The sequence below is a fragment of the Cydia pomonella genome, chromosome 3, assembly GCF_033807575.1.
Source record: "Cydia pomonella isolate Wapato2018A chromosome 3, ilCydPomo1, whole genome shotgun sequence".
In the NCBI taxonomy this organism is placed as follows: domain Eukaryota; kingdom Metazoa; phylum Arthropoda; class Insecta; order Lepidoptera; family Tortricidae; genus Cydia; species Cydia pomonella.
In genome coordinates, this window is record NC_084705.1 from 18,286,542 (window position 1) to 18,310,398 (window position 23,857).

Genomic DNA, 23,857 nt, shown 5'->3' on the forward strand with positions numbered 1-23,857 from the left:
TCGTTTTACCTTATTTCGTTACAACAAAAAAAATTATAGAGTATGTTTATGACCGTTTGCTTAATGTACCTACCTACACCTACATACAATTTGTACATACATACGACAATATGCTAGGATGATATCATAGCAACATGCTAGGAAATATACCTACATATATAATTTCTAGATGTTTTTATGTCTTCGTATCAAATTATTCAAATAGGCCTACTAATGGAGTTATATTATTGATTAATTAGTTAAAACTGTCCTTCTGCAATGCGGTTTTACCTTATTGCTGATTTATACAGTTTGGCATCATTAGTAGGCAATATTGTTCTGTTTGACGAGAATAATTTCCAGTAGGAAGGCTATATGGAAGGAAATCTGACACAAGTGTGAGGAAACCCAATTAAAGGCAATCGACTAATACAAATAACAGTCTATATTTATGGTCTGTCTGGCAGATATTTGTGGCGTACATACCTATATGTTAATGTATGGTAGGAATTAGGTATACGTGTGTTCTGGAGATTTGTCCGCAACCATTACTACATTACTTAATTAATTTCAGTAATTTAAAGATTAAACTTGCTTACTTGTAAGATTTACGGTTATTTTTTCTTGTTGTGTTCATATTCGACATTTCAAAATGACAGGTGGGATTTAGCTCCTAAAGTATGTTCACTTTTCTTTGGAAAGTTTGAGACATATCCCATATTGGCCTTAGTGACTATAAAGTTGGGATATAGGGTGATATTTTTTAACACAAGGAAAGATGGATTATATATTTTTGCCATAAACCTAAAACAAATCAGCCGCTCATATCTCATGGATAAGGTAAAAAAGAAGCATAAAAACGATCGGTGGCAAAGCTATTACATTATTCAAACTTTATTTATAGGAGACAGGACGTTGGTCTAAGACCTAGCACAGTTGTGGTCGGTTGCCTCACTTCATAAGCTAGCTAACGGCTGAATAATATTTCCTTTATCACCTTCTTTTTTGCTATTTTTACATTGGCATTGAATCTTTAATATCTGCTTGAAACTGATTTAAAACGTTTGATTAGGTAAAAATAAACTTCGCAAATTCCTTAAATAACTTAATGTGCGTGTATTTTTTTTCTAAGTTTTTTTTTTACCACACCAGCTTGTAAAGGATCTCTTGATTGTTCAAAAACTTATAAGAAAGCTGCATTTTACCCACATGTTTCCCTTTTAAATAATTATTTTGAATAAGAAATATTTAATAACATTCATTTGGATTTGATTATGTTTGATATTTTACAGTTAGTATTTTCCTCGCGTCGGTGTAGTGAAACTTTTTGTGTTTCACTCGCTGGCAAAATTTGTTTAACGCTGGTGCCTTGAAATCCTCGCAACGCTCATGATTCTTTAGAAAGACTTTTTGAACCAGTCACTGCGCTCATGGAAAATTTTTAGAATCTGTCGCTTGCTCGGATATCAATATTAGCACGGGCGGTTAACTATAGTCGTTAAATATTACACATGTTTTTGATAACTTAAAGACTAATGGGACGACGAAAAAAACCACGTCAACTCTAATGGTAGTACCTTATTTATGTATATATTACATAATCCATATACATTAGAATGATATTGCTGAACTAGTATCTGTGTCTATGTCTAAACTTGATTCACAAGACTAATAAAATGTCGAATAGACTGGCATCTCAATTTTACAACATTTATCGGTTTGTGACCAACCCATAACTTTACACGATGAAATATACTGTCATATGGAAATTTTACTCGAACTCATTTAAAACATGGTATAAAATTATATCATTTACATGCAGCAAGATTTTAGGTGACGGGTCAAAGGATGGACCATATTTAAGTTTCTACGGAGGAACTCTTAAAGTCTGTCTATTATAATAAGTTATGTAAATTCAGGTGTATTTCAGATTGACAGAAATGAGAGTACTAGAACCAAAGTAAGGACACACGGTTGTACACAGTAGCCATTATAAATAGCCTGATTGATAGTGCGGAGATTAAAATAGATTTCAAAGAAGTACGCTATCTATGTCCTCCATCTATGTGCTTTTATATAGAGAGCAAAAACGGCCGTGCTAAGTTACTAGTTTTTGCTTGAGCTCACTTACATTGCACCCTTAAGGATATTGTAGGTATAAATAGTGGAAGAGCAACAATGTATGCAAGCTTTAAGGTTATCAACTTCTTACATTCTAAATACCTATTGAGGTAGGTAGAATTTATTTAAAACAACATTAATATCTCCTAGCATAAAACATCATAAATTTGTGTATGTATTACGTATTCGAAATTGAAAGACAATAATAAATTACCTAGAAATAATACATAATTCTGTCCCGGATTCGAGCTAGTGTTCCGGGCTCAGATAAAGAGGCTTTTGCTATGTACCTACTATAACTACATACTTGTTTCGTCATTAAATAACCACAGATATGTAAATAAACTATAGCGTCTGATAGTGGCGTGCAACAATTTCCCATTTGCTGCTTTCTATTACGCGATAAGTTAATTGTGGCGAAATGTCCCTAATGGCTGGGCGGGGCTCCCAGGGTGCGCTAACTTTCCAGTGAGACATAATGTGAAATGAAACCAAAACATATAATTTACTAGTTGTCAGGTCAATTATAGAAATAACCACCATAGAGCCAAACCAAGATAAGTTGGCAGCAATTTTGATAGCCCAGACCAGACGGTGCACGGGCTATTTTAAACGTCAAACTTCTATGAAATTATGACGTTTACTTGACACTTGCACCGTCTGGGCTATCAAAATCGCTGCCAACTTATTTTGGTTTGACTCTACCTGCTTAGAGAATATTAGTAAATGAAAAAAACCTTTCCTCATTCAGATTCAGAACTAAACACAACACAAGTTCTCAGAAATTTCTCACACTAGTGTTTCATTCTAGCGGCAAAATTCCTGAAAATCTTTATTTCTAAAAAAAGAACTGGGTAAATTGTTATGAATTTAATACAGACGTCGTCGTCTCTGTACAAGTTGTGGACTGACAACTGCCTGATGTGTACGTTTTTTAATCAATGGTAGGTAATATTCAGTATCATATGCTGTTCAGTAATATTATATATCATAAGTACCATCATTATCATTAACAAACAACGAATAATAAAAGATGGTCCAGACATAGTCCAGACACGATACTGATAAGAGTGACAAGTAGTATTTAATGTAACACCTTGTACCTACGTATGTTAACGGCACCAATCATGGAACATTTAAGAGAAAATTTGGAGTATTTTTGATATTTCACCGACACCTGTAAAATTTCTACCACTTTATGCTTTAAAAGTTGAATGTCCCATTCGTCCTTTATGTTTACTATGTATTTAATAAAAGCTACTGCAAACTGCAATAGGTTTCAATATTATTAACCAATTAAAACTATGGTTTTTTGCTCCAGTCATGGGATTTATGGCGCCATTCATTTTCAAACTAACAAATATCAATGAAAAATTAAACTTAAGCAGCTCTTTGGCTCTTGTTTATGGTAAAATGTTGCCAGTGTTTAAAAACTGATGGTAAATACTAGTTTTACAGGATTTGTCTATACCATCCCATTATTCCCATTACTGGTGCCTGTTCCATTATAGGGGTGTTTACTATATTTTTGCAAATAAACGCTTCTATTCTACTCGTATTAATCCGATTAGGTACCTACTTTTTAGTATGACATCACTATTGCCAGTGTAGTGATTGGAATAAAACAAACGAATGACATAAGACTGATATTATTTACTACTGCTGGTGTTTTGATCGCAATCCAAATACCTATCATAGTACGGCTCCTTGGGTCGATTTACTATGGAGGTATGGTCCCATCCGGCAGAAAGCACGAAACTTGGCATGCATATAGCTTTTAGGTTTATAAGAATAAATAAAAGTAGAAACACGCCGAGAAGTTATTGTTTCCCTCCCTCCCCCCAGTTTTATATCCCCATTTTTAGTTTTTATAAATTTTCATTAAAGCTGTGAAAGCTACAATAAGATTGCTACTTATATATATTCTATTTATTCTTATAAACTTAAAAGCTATATGCATGTCCAGTTCCGTGCTTTCTGCTGAATGGGACCATAGTTGAGTTGAGGCTAAGAAGCCCCACTATCACTACTTTTCAGTGTAAGACGTAGAACGGTAGCATTGGTAAAACTACGCAGTACCTATTTCGCGATATGAAGTAATTGTGGCATAAATGTCCCTAATGGCGGCGCTCCCCGGCGGCCGCGCCCGCTTTTACACCATCAGATTGTGAGCTTGATATTAAATTAATTTAGCAATGCGATGTTTGCTGTGCATGTAAACAACATGTTTTTCGTGCACACGATATTTGACTACGGATTAAATAATGTTTACAATGAAATCAGGTAGATAAATACAGTAAAGCTAACAGTACTTAGTTATGTTTCGGTAATAAAATGTAAATACCACTTTATTTATTATTTAAAATAGAAATCCAATTTGCACGTGAAGATACCTAATAAACCTAACCTTAATCCAAACGCTATGCAATGAGATACCGGCGTGAAAAACATATTTTACTTTTCTGTTATTTTTACCTGCTGAATTCTCTTAACAAACCACAAGTAATGATTATCGTTTAGTATCCGCTCTTTGTGACTATCCTGTACATAATACGACTTAATAACAAGCTCTTTATTAATTTACACGCTAAAGACCTCGTGTTAAAGTATCCAGTGGTTTAAAAACTAACGGTTCCCGTACGGTGCATGTTTTATGCCTCGTAAATATCCGCCGAGGACTATCTTCACTTCAAACAACTTTTAAATTAAAATATTGCCTATTTTGTTACAACGATGGCTTTAATATTTCCAAGATGACTTTAGTAAACAAATACACAATTTATTTTATAGTATAATATATTTCCTACGATATAAATTTACCGCTAATCATGAAACAATTTTTTTTGCCTTTACCCGTCGCTGAACATAGGTGTTCCGGACATTTGGGAGGCGTGCGCGGAGCCGAAGCCAACACGAAGGTATACCATGCGGATTCCCTATCCCTACGCACGCATTATTCCCTATCCCTATATCACACTTCATTTTTATACTCGTATAGCGTAGCGTGAGCGTAGCTGTCACCTAAAATGTTTGTAGAAAACTTTATGAAGTTAGCTCAAATAAGTGAGCTATTTAGAAATGTAACATTTAAGTAATCAAAATACGGTAATAATATAGTTTTTAAATTATTTTAAAACTTAAGCCCACCAAAAGAGTCTTAAAGGAACTAAGGGACCAGTCATTCGGCGCGAGAGTTGTAGTGTTGGTAAGAAGAAACTCGAGTCCTTAAAATATAGATTTGAATAATTCAGCTCATTTTTACGATATTCAGCGTTTAAAAATCTTCCGAGAATTTTTAGCCCCGAGTCGAAAATCCGGGCTTTATTCAGTCTTGTGAGTTGCAAAATAACTACTCGAGCCTCCGAATAAAGATTCCATCAACTATTTTATAGATTTTAACCAATTACAAAATGAAATGAAAGAAAATATGCTCTATTGTATGATTCAGTGTTGCCAGGTGGGCGGAAGAGACTTATCGTACTTGATTGTTAAAATTATCGTACCGATGAAAAAATTATCGTACGCCTATAAAAAAGGCACGACTCCCAAAATTTCTTGCAAAATACGTCCAAATTTCCAATGAATAATCAACGAAAACACAATTTAGTCTAAATTGTGCAAAAATCAGTTTTATGTTTGTGTATTTTGTGATAGATCCGAATAGATCCGAACACTTTTTACAGGAAATTTCGACATTTTTGACACGAACCAAGGAGCCGAACACCCAAAAGGTGCTAATTATAGTGGTTCAAAAACTAGACTTTTTGGGTGGCATCATCCAAGGGCTGAAATTATCGTACGTGTACGATAATTATCGTACGCCTGGCAACACTGGTATGATTTCTGTACTATTAAGTTAGGGTTAGACACAATACATGAATTTTACTTTTAGATTTTTTTTTGTAAAAAAAACAGAGTTCTCTCAAAAGGACTCAAGTCTCTACAAAAGACTCGGGCCTGTATCAAGTGACATAATCGTAAAGTATAAAAAACTGAGTCGAGTCTTAAAGCAGAGAACTCAAAGAACCTACCCAGGACTTAGTTACCTTCGGCGATGTTTATCTTGATAAGAACTATTCTCTTATACTTATGTAGCTGACCTTCCCTTTCTTTAATGTTGTGAAATACTGACTATATTAAATGTTAAATATTGTCCTTTAAAAATTAACGATTATTACCTTTAAATTACCCACACACAGTTACCAAGTTTGACATGACATTTATTTAATGCCTAGGTACAAAAAAGACGGAAACACCGTCAACAACGTCTATAGTTTAATTGAATTTAGATACATCAGTAACATCGTTTGATATAGTTAGGTGTTAACCCTATTAATACACTATAAAACTTAAAACCTAAATCTAAAAATAAATAATACTAAACTTAAAATAAAATACTAAAAAATATCCCCCTGCGGCATGGTGCCGTAGATACTGGCAGCATTTCCTCGCTGTATTGCAAGACTAATTCTTTGAGCGAGGAAGCTGCCAGCTCTGCGGTCGCCGGTGATCTCTGCTAACCTTTTTGAAAGGTCCTTAAAGAGCTTAAGGGCACTGGGACCCCACGGGCCAAGGGTCTCGACGCCAAAAGGTATGAAATTGTATTCGGCGCCGGCCTATATTTGGTCTTTTATAAATTTTCGGCCGCTTCTGCCGCCGCGCCGACCTTAGCAGATGTGCCGTGGAGATGAGACGGGGCTAGGGTGTCTACACAAGTGGCGTCCCATACCAGCACCCGTCCCATCTTCCACGAAATTAGTGTCATTCCGTCCGGTCTCTTACCATCGTCTCTTAAAATGCCGGCGGGCTCAAGTAGAGCTGGCACGTTGACGCTGGCGAGAGACCGGCGGAGAATATCGTTGAGCGCGGCGTGTCGGGAGAAGCGGCCGGCGCTCCTTTGGCAAGAGAGCCTGTGGTGTCCAAGGACGTCGACGTTAGTGCCGCAGGGGCACCTATGTGGGGCACAGACCCGGACGCCGAGTCGCAGGCAGGCAGCAACGTGCAGAGTGTGCGGTTCCAGGAAGGTACCGGTATGTACCGACGGGAAGGCGTGTAGCCAGGCGCCGGATTCCCTAGCACCTGCTGCTAATAGTCTGGCGCGTGCTGAACCTGTACTGCGGCCTAAGAGAGAGTCGTAAAATATTTTACATTGAATGTCGTCCCAGGTCCTTTGCGAATTTAGATTTTCGGGGAAATCCTTACCCGGGCAGACAATGGACCAGGCGTTTTTAGACTCCGTTAAGCCAGCAATCTCGTAGTTTGAAGGACAGGCCCTTAGGATTTTACCTACAAGAGTTGCTGAGCTATGGACGGAGGATAAAAACGCCGGGGTAGAGACACTTGAAATTTTGCGTTAGATGTTTATCATCACTTATTTTCTTCCTGGGTAATCTGGGTAAAGGCTGACTCACGCTAGACAGGGCCGGGCCCGGGCCGACGCGTCAGACACGTAATTTTCAATGACGACTGATTGGTGATCGTGGTGCTTTCTATAGAAAACGAAGCGCTAGAAGCTCCGGCAAGGCCCCTGCCCGGTCTAGCATGAGTCATCCTTTACCCAGAATACACAGAAAGTAACGTAAGTACTTACGTAAACATAAAACCAGGGAAAAACAGAGAATTAGGTATAACATAACTCTGTCCGTCAATCTGTTTATTGAACTTTGTGCTTATTGGGTATCACGGCCATGGACATGAGCATTTTCTAAAAATTCTACCCCCCTGGTGAAATTATACTGATTTAATTTTATAGATTAATATCTTCTCACTCGCTCGTATTCATAATATTTTGGCGTGAGAGAGGCACATACACTGTTACTATATTTTTAATATTTGATACATTATGTTTTATTATCGCACTAAATATTTTTCCATAAGTAGGTACTTAATACTATATAGGTACTTTTCATGGACAATTTTGACCTCCTTACAGGCCAGGTTAAAACTAAACCTGTTGGTACTGTCGGCCAGGAAATACCGTGACATTTAACGGCACCTTGATCTCAGGCATTGTGTTACGTCTGCATTCGTCATGCGATCCGATTGTGCGTAAAATTACTTGTAAGGCCTTAAATAATACCGTATCACATATGTGGTTTATAGAGAAGATAGGCGTACGTAACGTGAATTACGGAAGGGGTATTGAATAATATAAGAAAAAGCCTGATTGATCCAGTGAATATTACTATTAAATTTTTCCTTCCACTGAGACAAGTTCTAAAAAAAAAAGTTTGTAACATAGTTACTTCTATTAAGATATGCCTCGTCACCGACGGGCCCGCTTTTTGTCTCGACAATTCGATGTTTGATTTCACTGTCATAAATAGTTACCTACTAACTGCAGTTTGTAGAGAAGCATATTCTAGTCAAAGTATCCTTAGGTGGAGAAACGCAATACCTAATATTAGTATATATATTTAAATTCAGTAAATGGCAGGCATCGGTTAAATGTCGCGCAAATGCCAACGCTTTCGTGATGCACCTTGCGCAGGAGTCGATTGAGAGATTATGGTGCTCGCAGTAGTACGCGGACAATTTGTAGGTATATATCATATCGACTGTCTGACTTCCCGTGTTAGGAAACTTATGTTCGTTTTTAAGCAATTGCGTCACTCTGCTGATTTTAAAACCTTAATGATGGCATATTCGTCCCTTTGTCAATCACTCGTCACCTACTGTATTCCAGTATGGGGGGCCGCTGGCAAAACAGCTATGCTTAAGTTGGAGCGGGCTCAGCGTGCCGTACTAAAGGTTGCTTCGTCAAAACCGTACAGATATCCGACAACACAACTGTACTATGAATGTCTGTTAGGCAGCTGTACATCCATCGTACCATTTTACGTAGACACCGACATCTTCCATTTTCGGCGAAAGCAAGTAGCAAGCGAAATAAACAGACTGTCTGTCCTGTGGTACTCCAAAGGACGACATTCGCGAGCCGTCAGTACGTAGCAATGAGTGCTCGTATTTACAATAAAGTAAATAAACACCTAAAGATCTACGCACCAAATAGCTATGACTGTAAGTCTAAATTACAAACATGGCTTAAATCACAGACCTATCAAGAAACGGAATCACTATTAAACACTATCAAATGAGTCATTTTACTAACCTTAGCCCTATATGTATAATTTTTTTTCCCTTTTTTAAAACATAGAACTGTACAGACACACACACACACACACACACACACACGCGCGAAACGCACACACACACACACGCGCGAAACGCACACACACACACACACACACACACACACACTCACACACACACACACACACACACACACACACACACACACACGTCAGCCGTTTTTCTTTTCTTTTCTTTATATAACAACCTGTATCAATTTCTCCGGAGGAATCACTGAATCCTGAGTCACAGGCTTTGTCCTAGTTCAGGAAACAGAGGCTCAATCCTAATGGAACTGTTACAAACCTAAAATACGTTTTATTTTGTAATTTAATGTAAGCCTCACATTTTGTATTAGGTTTCAAGTAAATAAAGATTTATTTATTATTATTTATTTATATCTGTTTGTGGCTTCGCTTGCCAGACTAAACGATAGTTTATGTAGCTATGATGGGTCACCGGAAAATCAATCTCATACAGGGGAGTCCGGGAGACTTGCCGAGCTAGGTGACCATTAGTGTTTTATTAGACAAAGGGTCAAAGTCAAAATATATTTTTTACCAGCACTTCAATATCACTTAATGATGTATGTATATATTTTCGGGCTTTATAGAGGTTTTTAAGAAACATCTTTAAATCTTCGAGATAAGCTCTTTGCTAATAGTCGCTTTGTATGTAAGTTGTAAAATGTGTGTCACCCCATCTCTACCATTCAAACAAGCCATCCAAAAAATTCAAGGGTAATCCAATATGTAGTTTAATCGACACTTTTGCGAAAATAATTTTGAACATGATTGGTTGAGTCGTTTTATATTTTTCTTCAAAACACTTCCACTCTCCATAAACTACCACACCACCACAAACCTCTCATTTTCATTTAATAGCTACTGCAATTGGCCAAACCAGACACGCCCTGGCTACCTAATCCTGAATTAAAGCCTATATGTATGTATTGGACAGTAAGCTTTAAGTTATGCCTCTACGTTTAATGGTTTCCTAGGCGTCGGTAATTGGACGCACTCTCGATTTGAATTATCGACATGAATCCCAATAATTACGACTGTTATATAACTTAGCTCTGATTACAAAGAGGTAAGGTCACGCCAAACGTGAAACTGAGTAATAAAGCTACAAGTTTTCCCAATAAATGGCGGCAAATAATTTGTTTTGATTAGGTAGGTACATATTAATTATAAAAGTGGACAGTCCAAAATTGGTAGGTATGTCATAACTACGCAGTATCCAAATTAGACGATTAAGATTTACGAGTATACCTATTCTATAATCTTTATTTATTTGATATACTTAGTTATTTTATAATGCTTGAGTTATATTGATGGTCAATTATAATATTAACGATTGTTGAAATTATTTGCCGCCATTTATTGGGAAAACTGACAATAACGGTAATCAGCCTATACATTATTAACAGAAGCAACGCCTATTATGAAGTATAATTCACCGAGAATAAACATTTCCATATGTATTTCTGACTTAATTCGGAACAATAGTAGACTGTTAACCAAGGGTGGAAAATGAACCATATCAGCCGAGATATTTTATAGTCAATAGTTCGAGGGTGAGATGGTTACTTTTACCCGAATTAAATACTCTACTATTCATTTCGACTATGAGGAAAGTCAAACACAAACAAGAAATGTAGGTTAACTTATGAGTTATATAAAAACAATAGACGACCTTAATGTATACGCGCCTTAAAAAAAGTGAAACTGAATGAATGAATGTAATGTAATGATAATATTTTAAACATTCATCGAGATTTATATTGATTTATTAACAAATATTAATGTTTATTTCATACATTTATATATTAATGTAGTTTTTTTTAAATAATATTTGGTATGAAAATGCGGAAGCTAATATGAGAGCTTTTAACTGAAATAATATGGCTAGCCGTTGCCCAAAGTATTAATAAAAAAAAATACTTTCCACCCTAGGGTGGGAAATGCAATTTTCCACCCGGCACATGAAAGGTGAACTTTCCGATTAGGAGAGATGAACAAATTTTATATATACATATGAAATTTAAAAAAGTTCATTAGGTTTAAAAGCTACTTATAGAGTTGTAAGTGTTGGCGTCACTCTTTAAGTAACAAATACCTGTGTTAAGAGGCACATATGATAAATCATATCATATGAACCTATTACTAAAATGTTCGTGTCAAAAACTGTATCAAAATAAATGTAAGTAGGCATGTAAGCTACGTTTAATGTGTCAGTTACGTTTCACATAGGTATACGGATTTAAAATATGTAAATAAAACTGATATATATTGAACATTTGTGATTTTCTCTGTCTTTGTTATAATTATCTGTATACTAGTTTACATGTGTATGTATTGTAGATGTATAATATATTATAAGTTATACTTCTGTTTACGCGGTCCCGCTCCGTTTACGTCTCAACCACATCCTAATCTGCGGATCGGTCAGTGGTATTTATAGTGATCAGGATCTCAAATGAATAGTGTTTGGACATGCAATTATTCGCATGCGTTCGGTATGTGCGCGTGCGCTCTTATAGGTGCCGACGTGCGTGCTGACACTTGTTTTATTTTAGTGCAATACTTGTTTTACTTTAGTGCAATCGATGTTTAAGCTTGTTTAGCAAGTGATCACGCCTAGCCGCGCCTATCGACCCGATTCGAAGAATGATTAAGACACGTATATGATCTTGGAAAGATCTTTAAAAGATCGATAACTAAACGACATGTCAAAATTGACGTTTATTTCGATTCCGCTGTGATCCCAATAAAATCTAAGATATTTCTAACGTCAAAGTGACATTGGTTGCCCGAATCAAGCTGCTTCTGTCAATTATACGAAATACAAACGATATCTAAATGAGAACTTATCTAAACCAGAACTTATCGTTATCGTATCTCATTCTTCGAACGCACGAGCTATAGCTATTTTTTAAAAGTATTGACCATATTTATTTCCAACGTATGTATACTTAAACATATATATATATATATATATATATATTATTATTGTAGTTTTGTTGCTGGGGAAATATTTCTGAAGTATTATAATAAACGTTGCAACTTGCCATTCTGCAAGCAATCGTGATATGCCACGACATGTGCCATCCTGAGCGTGCAACTCTAATGGCGCTGGGACTGTGACGGCACATAAATTGAGCTATCGACCACAGACCATGAAATGACCCTAATACTGAATATTTAGGTTTGATAGGATATAGTTGTATATATTTATAAATAAGTTGTTAAATATTTACCCCGTAAGCGCTAAAGAAAAAGTAAAAGCTATAATGACGTTGAAAATATATTACTTGGAGTCGTCTAATATTAATTGTATATTAGTACATCATTTAAAAAAAGGTTTATTCCATCAGCTGATGCATTGGTATTCAGATTCATTTTCGCACACACACCCACACACACACACACACACACACACACACACACACACACACACACACACACACACACACACACACACACACACACACACACACTCACACACCCACCCACACCCACACACACACACACACGCGCGCACACACACACACACACAGACACACACACACAAACACACTTATTCCCTTGATTATTAAAACTTTATAAAAACTGTAGTCCACCAAATTGTACCTTCAAAATTATTTAAATCTACGCTTTCTCTATTAAGAACAGATTTTTGTTAAAAATTATTTTATATACCTACTAAATTTCTTTATACATATTTTTTAAGTTATTAAAAAAAAGTTTTCGTTTTAAGTCTTAAGCCTAGCTATTGTACAGTCGACGTCACCAACATCTTTACAAGCCAACATGCCAATAATATATTTACACGCCTCTATGACACTGACTTTAAGGTCGCGTTGACATATATTTGAAATGTTGGGTTGTAAAGATATCTGTGTACTCGACTGTACCTATATGTAAAAATTCTGTTACCACCTACGGGAGAGCGGTGTCTCTTGACACAAGTGTCATGTACGCTTAAAAAGAGGCACCAGCCCAGTCAAAATCACGTTTGTTTGTGCTAAACTGCTAACTCAATAAACATTTTTATTTATTATTTTATTATACGCCTGTAATTCTTTAACTACAAGTAGGGTGAGGCTGACAAAATGCTTATGTATTAAGGGGATTTGGGCTCTATTTTTTTTATACGCGTTTTTATTGCTACTTGTGTACCTTTTGTCCCTTAAGTCTTGAAGTCCTCTTCAAGTTCGTATTAATTTCTTATTAAAACACAGTAATGACTCCTTTAGCTACCTTTCACCAGAGTAATCAGATCAGCTGCATGTTAGGAAATTATAATTATAGGTACTAACAATGTACGAACGGTGAAAAAAAAACGAAAGTATGTATGTCGAATTTCATCTCAATTAGATTCATGGAATGGTTGCAAAACGCAGCCTCAAAATATGCTGAAAAATAAAAGAAAGTTAAAAATATGACCTTTCGTCTTCATTGTTTTCCGACTTTGATAAGTTTGCTGTGTTACGCGTCGTATTATCATACTGAAATAACTACGTTGTCAGGTTTTACTTGTTAGTTTCCGGAGACTATAAAGATGGAGGATTTTGGGACCTGTATGACTTCTCACTTCTTCTGAGATCTATATGACTTCTCATTTGTTTATATGACTTCACATTTACTTATACATATCACATTTATTTATAATGTCAATACATTACACAGTCTATGACATAACAATCTATTAGTTAAATGTTAGGGTAAATTAATTAACTGCTATGTAAAATAAAATCAACCTAGACTTACCAAGAAATTAGAGATACAACGTCGGTACCCTCTTCTGTGCTCCTAGGGACAATTTGTTTCCGATCTTCTTGTACCCTTCATTTTTACTCCGAACCTTCGGCTTCTCTACTGTCTCTACCGGACAACCTTTCATTTCCCAAACCAGGTTAGTGAGAGATTTAGGCCTACTAAGTTTCCTTGATCTCTTTTCGGGAAGCTTGGGTCCATTTCCCGAGTCCCCAGATGTCCGACCTCCGGAGTGGCTCGAGTCTAGGGTGCCATCAAGTTCCATAGCTTGATGAATATTTGAAAGACTCTTATACCTAATATTGAAGATCGGCGAATCGCCTTTCGTTAACGGTCTGATTGGACTAGCTATAGGACTAGGAGACTCTTTAGTCGGTGAGTTGCTTTTCTGCCTGAAGACCATCCTACTTTTATTATTACTTATACCGTTTTTGATGTACAATTTAGGGAGGTTCGGCGCCGGGGCGATGGAACATTTTTCTTTATAGACTGTTATGGGAACTTCTTTTGTGGTTACAGCAGTTTTTCGCGTCCTCTTTTCTGCTTTCTGGTTTAGAGGTTTTTTGGATGGAATAGTTTCTATTGGAGGTGGCTCGGGTTTCATCTCCGTTATTAAAGGCATGTGGATAGGCGTAGCTGCAGGAGACGACGGAGCAGTTTCATGTTTTTGGGTTAGTTCATTTGTGTAAGATGCTTTTATGTTCTTAGGAAGAGGAGCGAAACCTCGTACGTAATCGTAAATTCGATCGATTTCTTCGTTCTCATCAGGAATGCTATTCTCATCTCTGTGACTACTGTAAATATGGCTATGCCTAGACAAATGTTTATGTTGATTGGCCGTGTCTGAAGATGCACTTCTCCGTAAGAAATAACCAGTTTTAAGTAACGGTGGCGCATGAAGTGGAGCATTCAAAAGCCTTTTAGGATCGCCCAGTTTTCCATCTAAAACGTGAATCCTATCAACCACTTCCACTAACAAGCGATTACATTTTTCGACGAGCCTAGAAAATTCCATAAAGTTTTTTATCTGTTCTTCGTTTTTGCATCTTAACATTTTGATTGGTGCAGCTAAGGGCAAAGCTACTAATGCGTTTCCTTCTTTTTGCAACGGTAAAGCGAAAACGTGTTCTTCTTCGAACATAGATAGTAGTCGAATTTCTGGGACAAAATGGCTTGAACTTTTTAAGCCTCTAGGAGGGGTACCATGCACAAGTCTCACAGTAATAGGCAGCCGTTTTGTCAGTAACGTTTTTGCAGTATGAACTCCACTTATATTTTCTTCCTTGGCGACGGCAGAAAATTTTCCTCTTTGATCCAAGCTGAGAAGAACGACGTCTCCTTTTGAATCCGTACACTTTAAATATTTGTTTTTCCCTAAGTATGTTTCACCTCTAGGCATGATGACTTCACCTGCTGGTAAATTTCTTGCACCGTCGGCGGTCACCGTTCCTTCTAAATCAGTTTTACCACAAATTACTCTAATAGGTTCCCTGACAAGACAACCATCGTCGAGTCTTCTCCTAGCTAGCTCTGCTACAGATTCTATGCATCTTACTGCCCTCCCTTCTTCGCTAAGCAACTCAAAATAGCCTTTGTATGTCTCTGGGATGGCGATTCGTGGTCCGATACTGACCATTCGTCTTCCTTCTTTCAGTTTGATGGCTTGCGCTATTATCTTCTTGCTCTTTCCCGCTGAAACAAGCAAGGCAGTGCTCTGTAGACTAGGGCTTGGCAAAGAAGGCACGCCAAGCCCGCCGTACTGTCCCTTGATGATCTTGGCGACATTGGGCAGCCGATATTTAGCGACATACTCTCGGAGGTAGTTTCCTTCATCGGACCAGCGGGATGCTGCGACTAAGACTTGGCCGTCTGTGGCTGCCATCGTGGGCTTTAGTCACATCTGCAAAAAAAGAAAAACGAATGTTATCAAAGTAATCCGCGCTCAATTTTACGTTGCATGTGACTGAGTAGTGTTAATGAAATGAAATTAGGATCAGCAATCATTAGTACTTCTGAATGGCATAAATCTCATATTGCAAGTAGGTGAGGTATTTTTAAATTTTTTAGGCAATCTCAAACTAGGCTGCATTTTGAATGTTCGAGATTTAGCTTACAAAAAGATATAATTAGCGTTCTTGGTAGTTATAAACAGTGTTGGGCAAAAAACAATTCGAATAAGAATAAAAATAGATATTTTATTCTTATTCCAACACAATGGAATAAGAATAAATCCATCCCTTTTTATTTTAAAATAACATGAAATGGAATAAATCATGCAATTTTTATTTTAAATGAAGAATAAAAGACGGAATAATTATTCCAGAAATGGAGTTATTCTAAATAAGGTTTTAGTGGAATAACATGTTATTTAGAATAAGAATGAAGTTTGAAGTTGTCGTTAGGTCAATCTTGCGAGTCGAATTACTACCACTTCCTGACGTTTGATTTGGCTCAAATTTCGTATACTTGAGTATCTGGTGGACTTGGTGACTGTGCACTATTATGGTGCTATGACGCTGGTCTGATTATGGAGCCAGAAGGTGGCCAAAGGAACTCCTAAAGTAAACAAAATAAAGACACCGTGTTTCGGCTCATTCGATGTGTCTTGGCAAACACTTTGATGTTTTATGGTTTTACTGAACATCTGCGGCTGGCGGCTCTTCAAAAGATCTTTGAGCATGTTATTGTGCCGTTTAATAATATGAAGAAAATTTAAATAACAGGTATTTAAAAATACCATGTAATAACTCAGTAATAAATGTTCGGTAGCAACAAGAACACTCAAAGCATCGACGTATCCAGTCATCATAACTTAAACAAATGTATTTTGCAGTAGCGGCGGCTCCATACAACCCGATTCCCATGGGTTTTACTAAAAAAATGCGTTCGTCCGTAGTCCATCCAAACTATACCTACCTACTTTCATACATGACATTCTTACATACCAGCTTCATCGGCTTTATTAAGAAAAATTCTCACGTTACAATTCTTATTCATGGAATATTATTTCAAATAAAAAATCAAGATTTTTATATTTGAATAAGAATAATTTATTTCCATTCAATTTCCTCACCGAAGAATTATTCCAGATGGAATTATTTGAAATAATTTTGACGGGAATAAAATCAACGTGATTTTAATCTTACAAATTCTTATTCCAATCATGATTTTATTCTTGAATGCCCAACATTGGTTATGTAATTCGCACTTGATCGGTTTTTTTGATGTCACTTTCCATAAAATATAATATGTATGTCGAATCTTGTTAATCGATTATGTGGGGTTGCCTACGGAGTCTTAGACTGTACTGTAAAGAACCTTACTAAATGTATAAACAACGAGTGATGATACGTGTAGTATAAGCAATAAGCAGTATATCAACTACATAAAATAGGTGTCAGGCGGCCAAAAATTTAGCATTATTCATCACAATAGTAGCTAGGCTATAAGACAAAATACTTTTAGGGTTGCATTAAACTCTCCTCAATTAAAATCTCCATAACAAATCAGTCCGGTTTCCAGAGCGCCTATTCGACCATTCCTACAATCTTGATCTTATGACTGTTGATGACTACACTGTATTTATGGTCTAGTGACCAACAACTTACAGTCGCAGTCAAGCAAGAAGATTTAATCACAACGCACACAACTAATTAGGTCTTTAAAAACCTAGATTTCATCCTACAACCCTCACGCCCCCGTATTTTTCCCGACTGAGAGCTTTTTGACCTCGCAATCGACTATGGATGATTGCCTTTTTATAACCTACATAATAACGTCAACATTCTTCAATTTTCGAATGATTCCTTTTGGAATACAAATAAAACTACATGGTCTATTAATATTGTCTATAATTAAAATACAAGTCTTTACTATAGCTGTGGAATTTCGAAATAAGCAGATTAGAATAGGTAAGAAGCCAGAGGGTATCCCTATCGCTCGGATAAACATTTTGTGCAGTACGAGAAAATAATATGGAGATAATTAATATGTTTCAACCTAGATACGAAGAGTTTTGCTGGCTGGGCAATAACTACTTAAGAGCAATTCCTAGCTGAGCAACTTTTCAAATCTCGAATTTTTGAAGCTATGTTTCTGTCGCGCTGCGGTGGGCGGGAGCGGGAAGATAAAATATATTTCGCGTTGTATTGAATTAAATCTTCCTTATAAAGGAAAGTCATTACCACGGGTATTTTATTTACAAGAGTTGTTGTCGAGTGTTCATCCCATCAATATTACGACATGTCTTGCAAACAGAAGTGGCTTATACCCCGGCCTGGATTCATTAGGCGGCGAGGCAGTCGTAAAACAGCAATCGCGTTTGCCGGTGTCGAGCTACCGTTACGTCATAAACGCGGAGGTACGGCACACTGGGTGCCCGTTTGATTCCCGATAATTATAAGAACATAATTTAAACGGAAACTATTTCACATATTTGAAGACATCTCCTGATACAGTGACTGTTTGAAATTGTTGAACTTCGGGAAATACCTCTACCTACATAGTTTTGTTTTGTGTTATTTGAATGAAAAACCCTACAATAAATTACAATCTGAAGCAAATGTGTTGAGACACTTGAGACAGACACTGTAATCGAACCTAGTTTGTGTTTTGTGTTTTAGTTAGAGCTGTTACGTTAAATAAGTAAATGTTCTTAGTGTGTTCTTTTAGAAACCATATCTCCTGCTCACTTATTTCTGTTTGCGTTCCAAATAAATACAATAAAATAAAGTCTTAGTTAAGGGTCTCTTTTGTTTCCCATAATGTATTGTTTGCCGCATTTTCGTTACTCATAATTTGGTTTTTCTCAGAACTTTTCAGGATTGCCATAAAAAAAACCTAACTGAACCTATCTATAGGATAACCTAAGGAAATTCCTGAAAAGTTAACGGTTTCAGAGTTATGACTAATGATAACCTGACTATCATTACATTATGACTTTCTATAATTATGTCAAAGGATCAGAAGATGATGATCCGCTTAATTTAAGATCTAAGAAGAGAAGAGAATTTTATATTTTTATTATACCTTATTACTAACTAGTACAAGTGTAAAAGGTTAAACAAAATAAAATAAATTATAAATTAGAGTAGTAAATTAATAAAGATGTTTGTTTATAAGAGCTCATGAGAGCATGTGGTCTAGATCTCGGTGTATCCGTGCAGCGTATTGGATGCCATTGTCCGTGTACGTTGACCTTAACTTACGCAACGTAAACGGGTCATACGTTCACCATGTACGGCTGGATTCCGTACCAGCAGGCGTATTCGATCGAGCTTATCGCGGCGATAGCAACAGGATAGGCGCTCGTTTCTTATTTTCGCCCGGTGTCAGATAAAGACAAGCGATATAAGAACGGGCAAGATGAAAACACGTATATATAATCTAGTGACGTAGAAACGCTGTCGCTAATGAATAGTAAGAAAAACTAACTGAACAATGATGATGATCTTTCCGGCCGATTTCGACCATGGCGACCACTTCGACTCCTAAATTAAAGACCCGAGATAAAAAAAACTCGTGGACTTTGTGGTATATAACTCTGAGACTGACAGGAAGGCACGTACGTGATACGAATACTTTTACTCATTTTATCTTAGATGCGTTCGATTTGGTACAGCCAAATGGATCCAGGCGTTGTGTGGTGTGGCAAAGTGAAAAGTGTATGTTTATATATATTAGATAAAATGGGGCTTTTACTGATTATTATAGCTTAGGTTTGCATTTTGTCCTAATTATAAAACGATTTATTCCCTTTCCGAGATCTTCTTCTTTAACATTTTTTAAATGTAGGCGAAATAAACTGACTATACATAGGATTGCCATACGCTGTAGAATGCGCATAAAAATGGTCACTATCATCTCTATTTAACCACATTTTTATGCCGAACTAAAAATGTGCGGAAATAAGAATCCAGAATATGCCACACCAAGAATGTGTAGAATTTGCCTAAACAAGAATGTGCTGAAAAAATCATTATAACATGCAACTACCGATGCTGAGGTAATTTTGATTTGGTTCAAATTTTAAGAGCATATTACTTGTCTAAAATTATAAGAATATTATCAGATGTAAGAAACGTATTTAAATGCAAAATACAGTGCTTCCTATCCGCCCTAAATAAATACGTGACGCTCATTACAGCTTGTAATGAATAAGATAATGTAATTATTAATTAAACTGCTGTGTAAAAATAGTTTGTCCAGCTTTATAAGTGTAAATATAGTTTTTCTACATAATTATAAATGGCCTAGAATTTCAAGTAAGTTGTGCGCTTAATAGTCGCATAATCGCATATGAGGTCGCAAAGTTCCTACTCCACAAATTCTAGGTTAATATAATGATTATAAAATTATACCCACTTGTGACGCGTATGCGCTTAAGGCCTAGTAAAATATAGGTTTTGAATAACTTCAACTAGATTTGTTATTGATATGATACGACTTTGGTACGGGTCGTGTGTGAAACGTTGGATTTCTAAGATTCGAATAGGCCTTCTGCCCTCTATTGAAACACATTCTAAATACGTAAGTACTGTCATAGATATTACTTCATATACATTAAACTTTTCTTACTTAATACCCATCATACATGAATCTTAATACTCATCGACACTATTTTATCCAGCCCTCCAAGCAAAATCATTGCATTTTTTACAATCATCTGCACTCTACGGTATAGCAGTATTGCATTGTCATTGTCACCGAACGTTTATAAACAGGCATGATTCAGTTCAATTGTATAATTAGATTTGCATATCTTTAATACTTACTTAGATACTTTCATATATTGTAAGACAATAAAAAGGTTGTAATGTAATAAAAATAGAAAATGCAATATAAACGAGGAGGTACTTATAAGTTGTGATAGAGAAAGTACGACGGTTAGAGTTACATAAACTAGAATTATTGTAAACTTTAATAAATCGTCAAAAAAAAATCTCATATAATTGCTAAATATTAAATGCAAAGAGATTAACTAAACATTTGCAAACATTAGGGTATTTTAAAACCAGTCTCTCATCGTTTTTTACTGTTACCAAAACCTTATCGGTTTTATCCAAGATGTTATCACGACTGTATCAAAAAAGCGCACTTTTCAATGAGCACGCCGTGGCCGACTGTACGTCACGACTCGGTCGCACGATTAGAGCTATTGTGCTCGCTAGATAATATTGCGTCTAACTGTACCCGATCGGTTGTAGACAAATAAGGAGCTTCGGTTAGGGCCATGAAAACAGCAAGCCTTGGTAAAATACTGAAGCGAAATTTTAATAAGGGTCGACTACTCACACACCTGCCACAGTTAGGCCAATCAAATTAGATCCACAAACAGCGTTTTGAAGAATAAATTCCCAGCAAGCTGGAAATCGTTCTTAATCCTTCATTTGGTCCTAAATGCGTGTAATCAGACTTTGCGCATTCCCAGTAGGTCTGTATAAATTTTGGGAGCCTTAGGCCCTTAGGAGATTTTTTTTCAAGGATTGGTGAATAAGATTAAGATACTGGTGAAAACCAAATGTGGTATACCAAAAATAAAGAAATTAAAAATGGCGGCCATATTTTACAACTTTGACTAAGAATTCATATTAAGGTACCTTTCAGATCCTTCGATATCAATTTTCATCAAGATTACAACAAATTTTCCGTCAGACGTACCATTTTCGATCTACATGCAAAAAAATGCAAAAGTATATAGTGCGATTAGGGCAATGGTTTTCGGTCCTTTGGGGTCGCGACATTACTAATAGCCAGGTCGCAGGTGTGTAGAGTTTACTCCAACTGTCGCACGTCCGATATCGACCTTGTTTAATTGTTAAATTTAATTGCTCGACTGTAGCATCACAAACCTTAAAAAAATATTTAGCTGGTAGCTAATAAATAAAAAACAAATAAACTTTGTTGCCGCTCCCGCTCCGCGTATGCCACTGCTTGTTCTGTTGCCCAGTACTGTGACGAGCCGCTAAGCCAGGGTTCCCATGCCATCAGATTTATGGCCGCTTGATTTGTCCAGGACTAACCCAATTTGGCAGCCCTATTTATGATTCTGCGCGGAAAAAGGATATCGGTACTGGTTGCAGTAAATTTGTTTTTACAAGGATATAGAGCCACTGCAGGCGAGATACTACTGCTGTAAAGTATGATAATATGTATTGCGATTTACACAGGTTCTCCGAAGACCCATACACGTAATACAGTATAGACGTAAGCTGCCTCGTAACGTAAATGTCACGCTGTGCCATATAAATATGCAATACCTACGAGTATAGGTTAATAATAAATATATGTATCACTAACGTTTTGTTATTTTAAGGTGACGTTCTAATTTAGACTGCACCATCATTACTGCTGAAGTAGTGTAGCGCGACATTACTGGCGGCTGCATTACTGCCGCAAATGTCAAAACAGATGTTGCTGCCCGAATTTTTGACTTTTGCGGCAGCAGGAGCGGTATCTTTATATTAAACATTGATACTCGTAAATATTTGTTGGACTGACGATTGGATCCGTCCGGCCATAGTAAAGAGATATTTACTTCTAGTCTGATGTGCGCTAGAACAAAACCGATCAAAATTGTGCACTTGGTGTTAAAATTATGATTATTTCCTCAGGAGGAACGAGGATATTCATCTCCTCTCCACATCGAAAAATGGTCGTTCTGGAACACTCAATCTATGTAAAAATTCACTTTAACACGGAGTGTGCATTTGTTGCTATTTGCTATTGAGAGGGAAAAATAGTAAAATTATATATTTTATTTTATTTTTAGCAACTCTAATTATATATACTATTATCTTTTTTATATTTTTGACAAGCTATATATTATTCTGGTACTTAAATGAGTTTGTGTAATTTTACTAGTTGTATTTGCCTTTCTAGACACAATTTCCTATACATATTCCAACAGCTATTTAAGTGTAGACATATGTTAAAGCGAGAGGGGGTGATGACACTAAAAGTGAGTTGTGAAATACCACAAGTGGGTGCGACATGTACATGTTTAAGAATAAACCAAATCTTTAATGGAAAATTAACTCGTGTACTTGTGCAGTTTAACAACATTTCGCCGATCAGCCTGACATTGTAGCATCATAATAAATCGATTGCATATGCCAGGCTGGCCTTAACGGTCCGACCGGTCGTCTCTTCCTGTCCAGAAAAAACCGACGCGATTCCCTTCAAAGCGGTTTCAAGACTTACTACTTCACCAGTGAGTCCATTTTGTACCTATTCATTGGTTAAGTCCTGTTCTTGTTAAATTTAAAAATAAACAAATTCTATGTATTGGCATTTTTCCAAATTCTATGTATTGGCATTTTTCCCACGTTCTTTATGTTTACGAATAAAATATTTATATTCAATTAAATTACCTAATGTGAATTTAGCATTTGGAAGCTAACCATAAGCTGAGCAATAAAATGCAGTAATTCATCCATGTGCCTGTGTATTTAATAAACCCAAAAAACAAACGAAAATCCAAACGACATAATAAAATTCATGACGAGATGATATTTATAAATACTACTAATTTAACGCGTGTCTCGTGTCACGGCCCCCATTTGGCATAATCTACTATTATGACTAGCGTGGATCTTCAGATGAACCCATCTAGAGCTTGTGATATTAATACAACATTTTTTTGTTCATGTGCACCTGTATTAAGCACGACTGCCCTTGTCCAGATTATTAATATTAAGTACAAAAACGACGTTACTTAACTGAGCTGCAGAATTATATTTAAAGAAATACATGATTACTTACTTTTTAAATATTAAATATGTTACATTCAGTGAAACCACTGTTTTAATATACAAGCTGTAGCTATAACGCCACGCAAGTTACCT

General features: G+C 36.4%; 1 protein-coding gene across 3 annotated transcripts in view; it reads right to left on the reverse strand.

Annotated features, from left to right (window-relative positions):
* Window positions 1-23,857, reverse strand: part of LOC133516211 (uncharacterized) — a 142,753-nt gene that overhangs the window by 9,533 nt on the left and 109,363 nt on the right. For all 3 annotated transcript variants that reach the window (XM_061849019.1, XM_061849017.1, XM_061849018.1), the window contains one exon: window positions 14,007-15,912. In XM_061849019.1, coding sequence (XP_061705003.1) covers window positions 14,014-15,894 — 1,881 coding nt within the window. In that variant the 5' untranslated portion in view covers window positions 15,895-15,912 and the 3' untranslated portion in view covers window positions 14,007-14,013. The remainder of the gene's footprint in view (window positions 1-14,006; window positions 15,913-23,857) is intronic.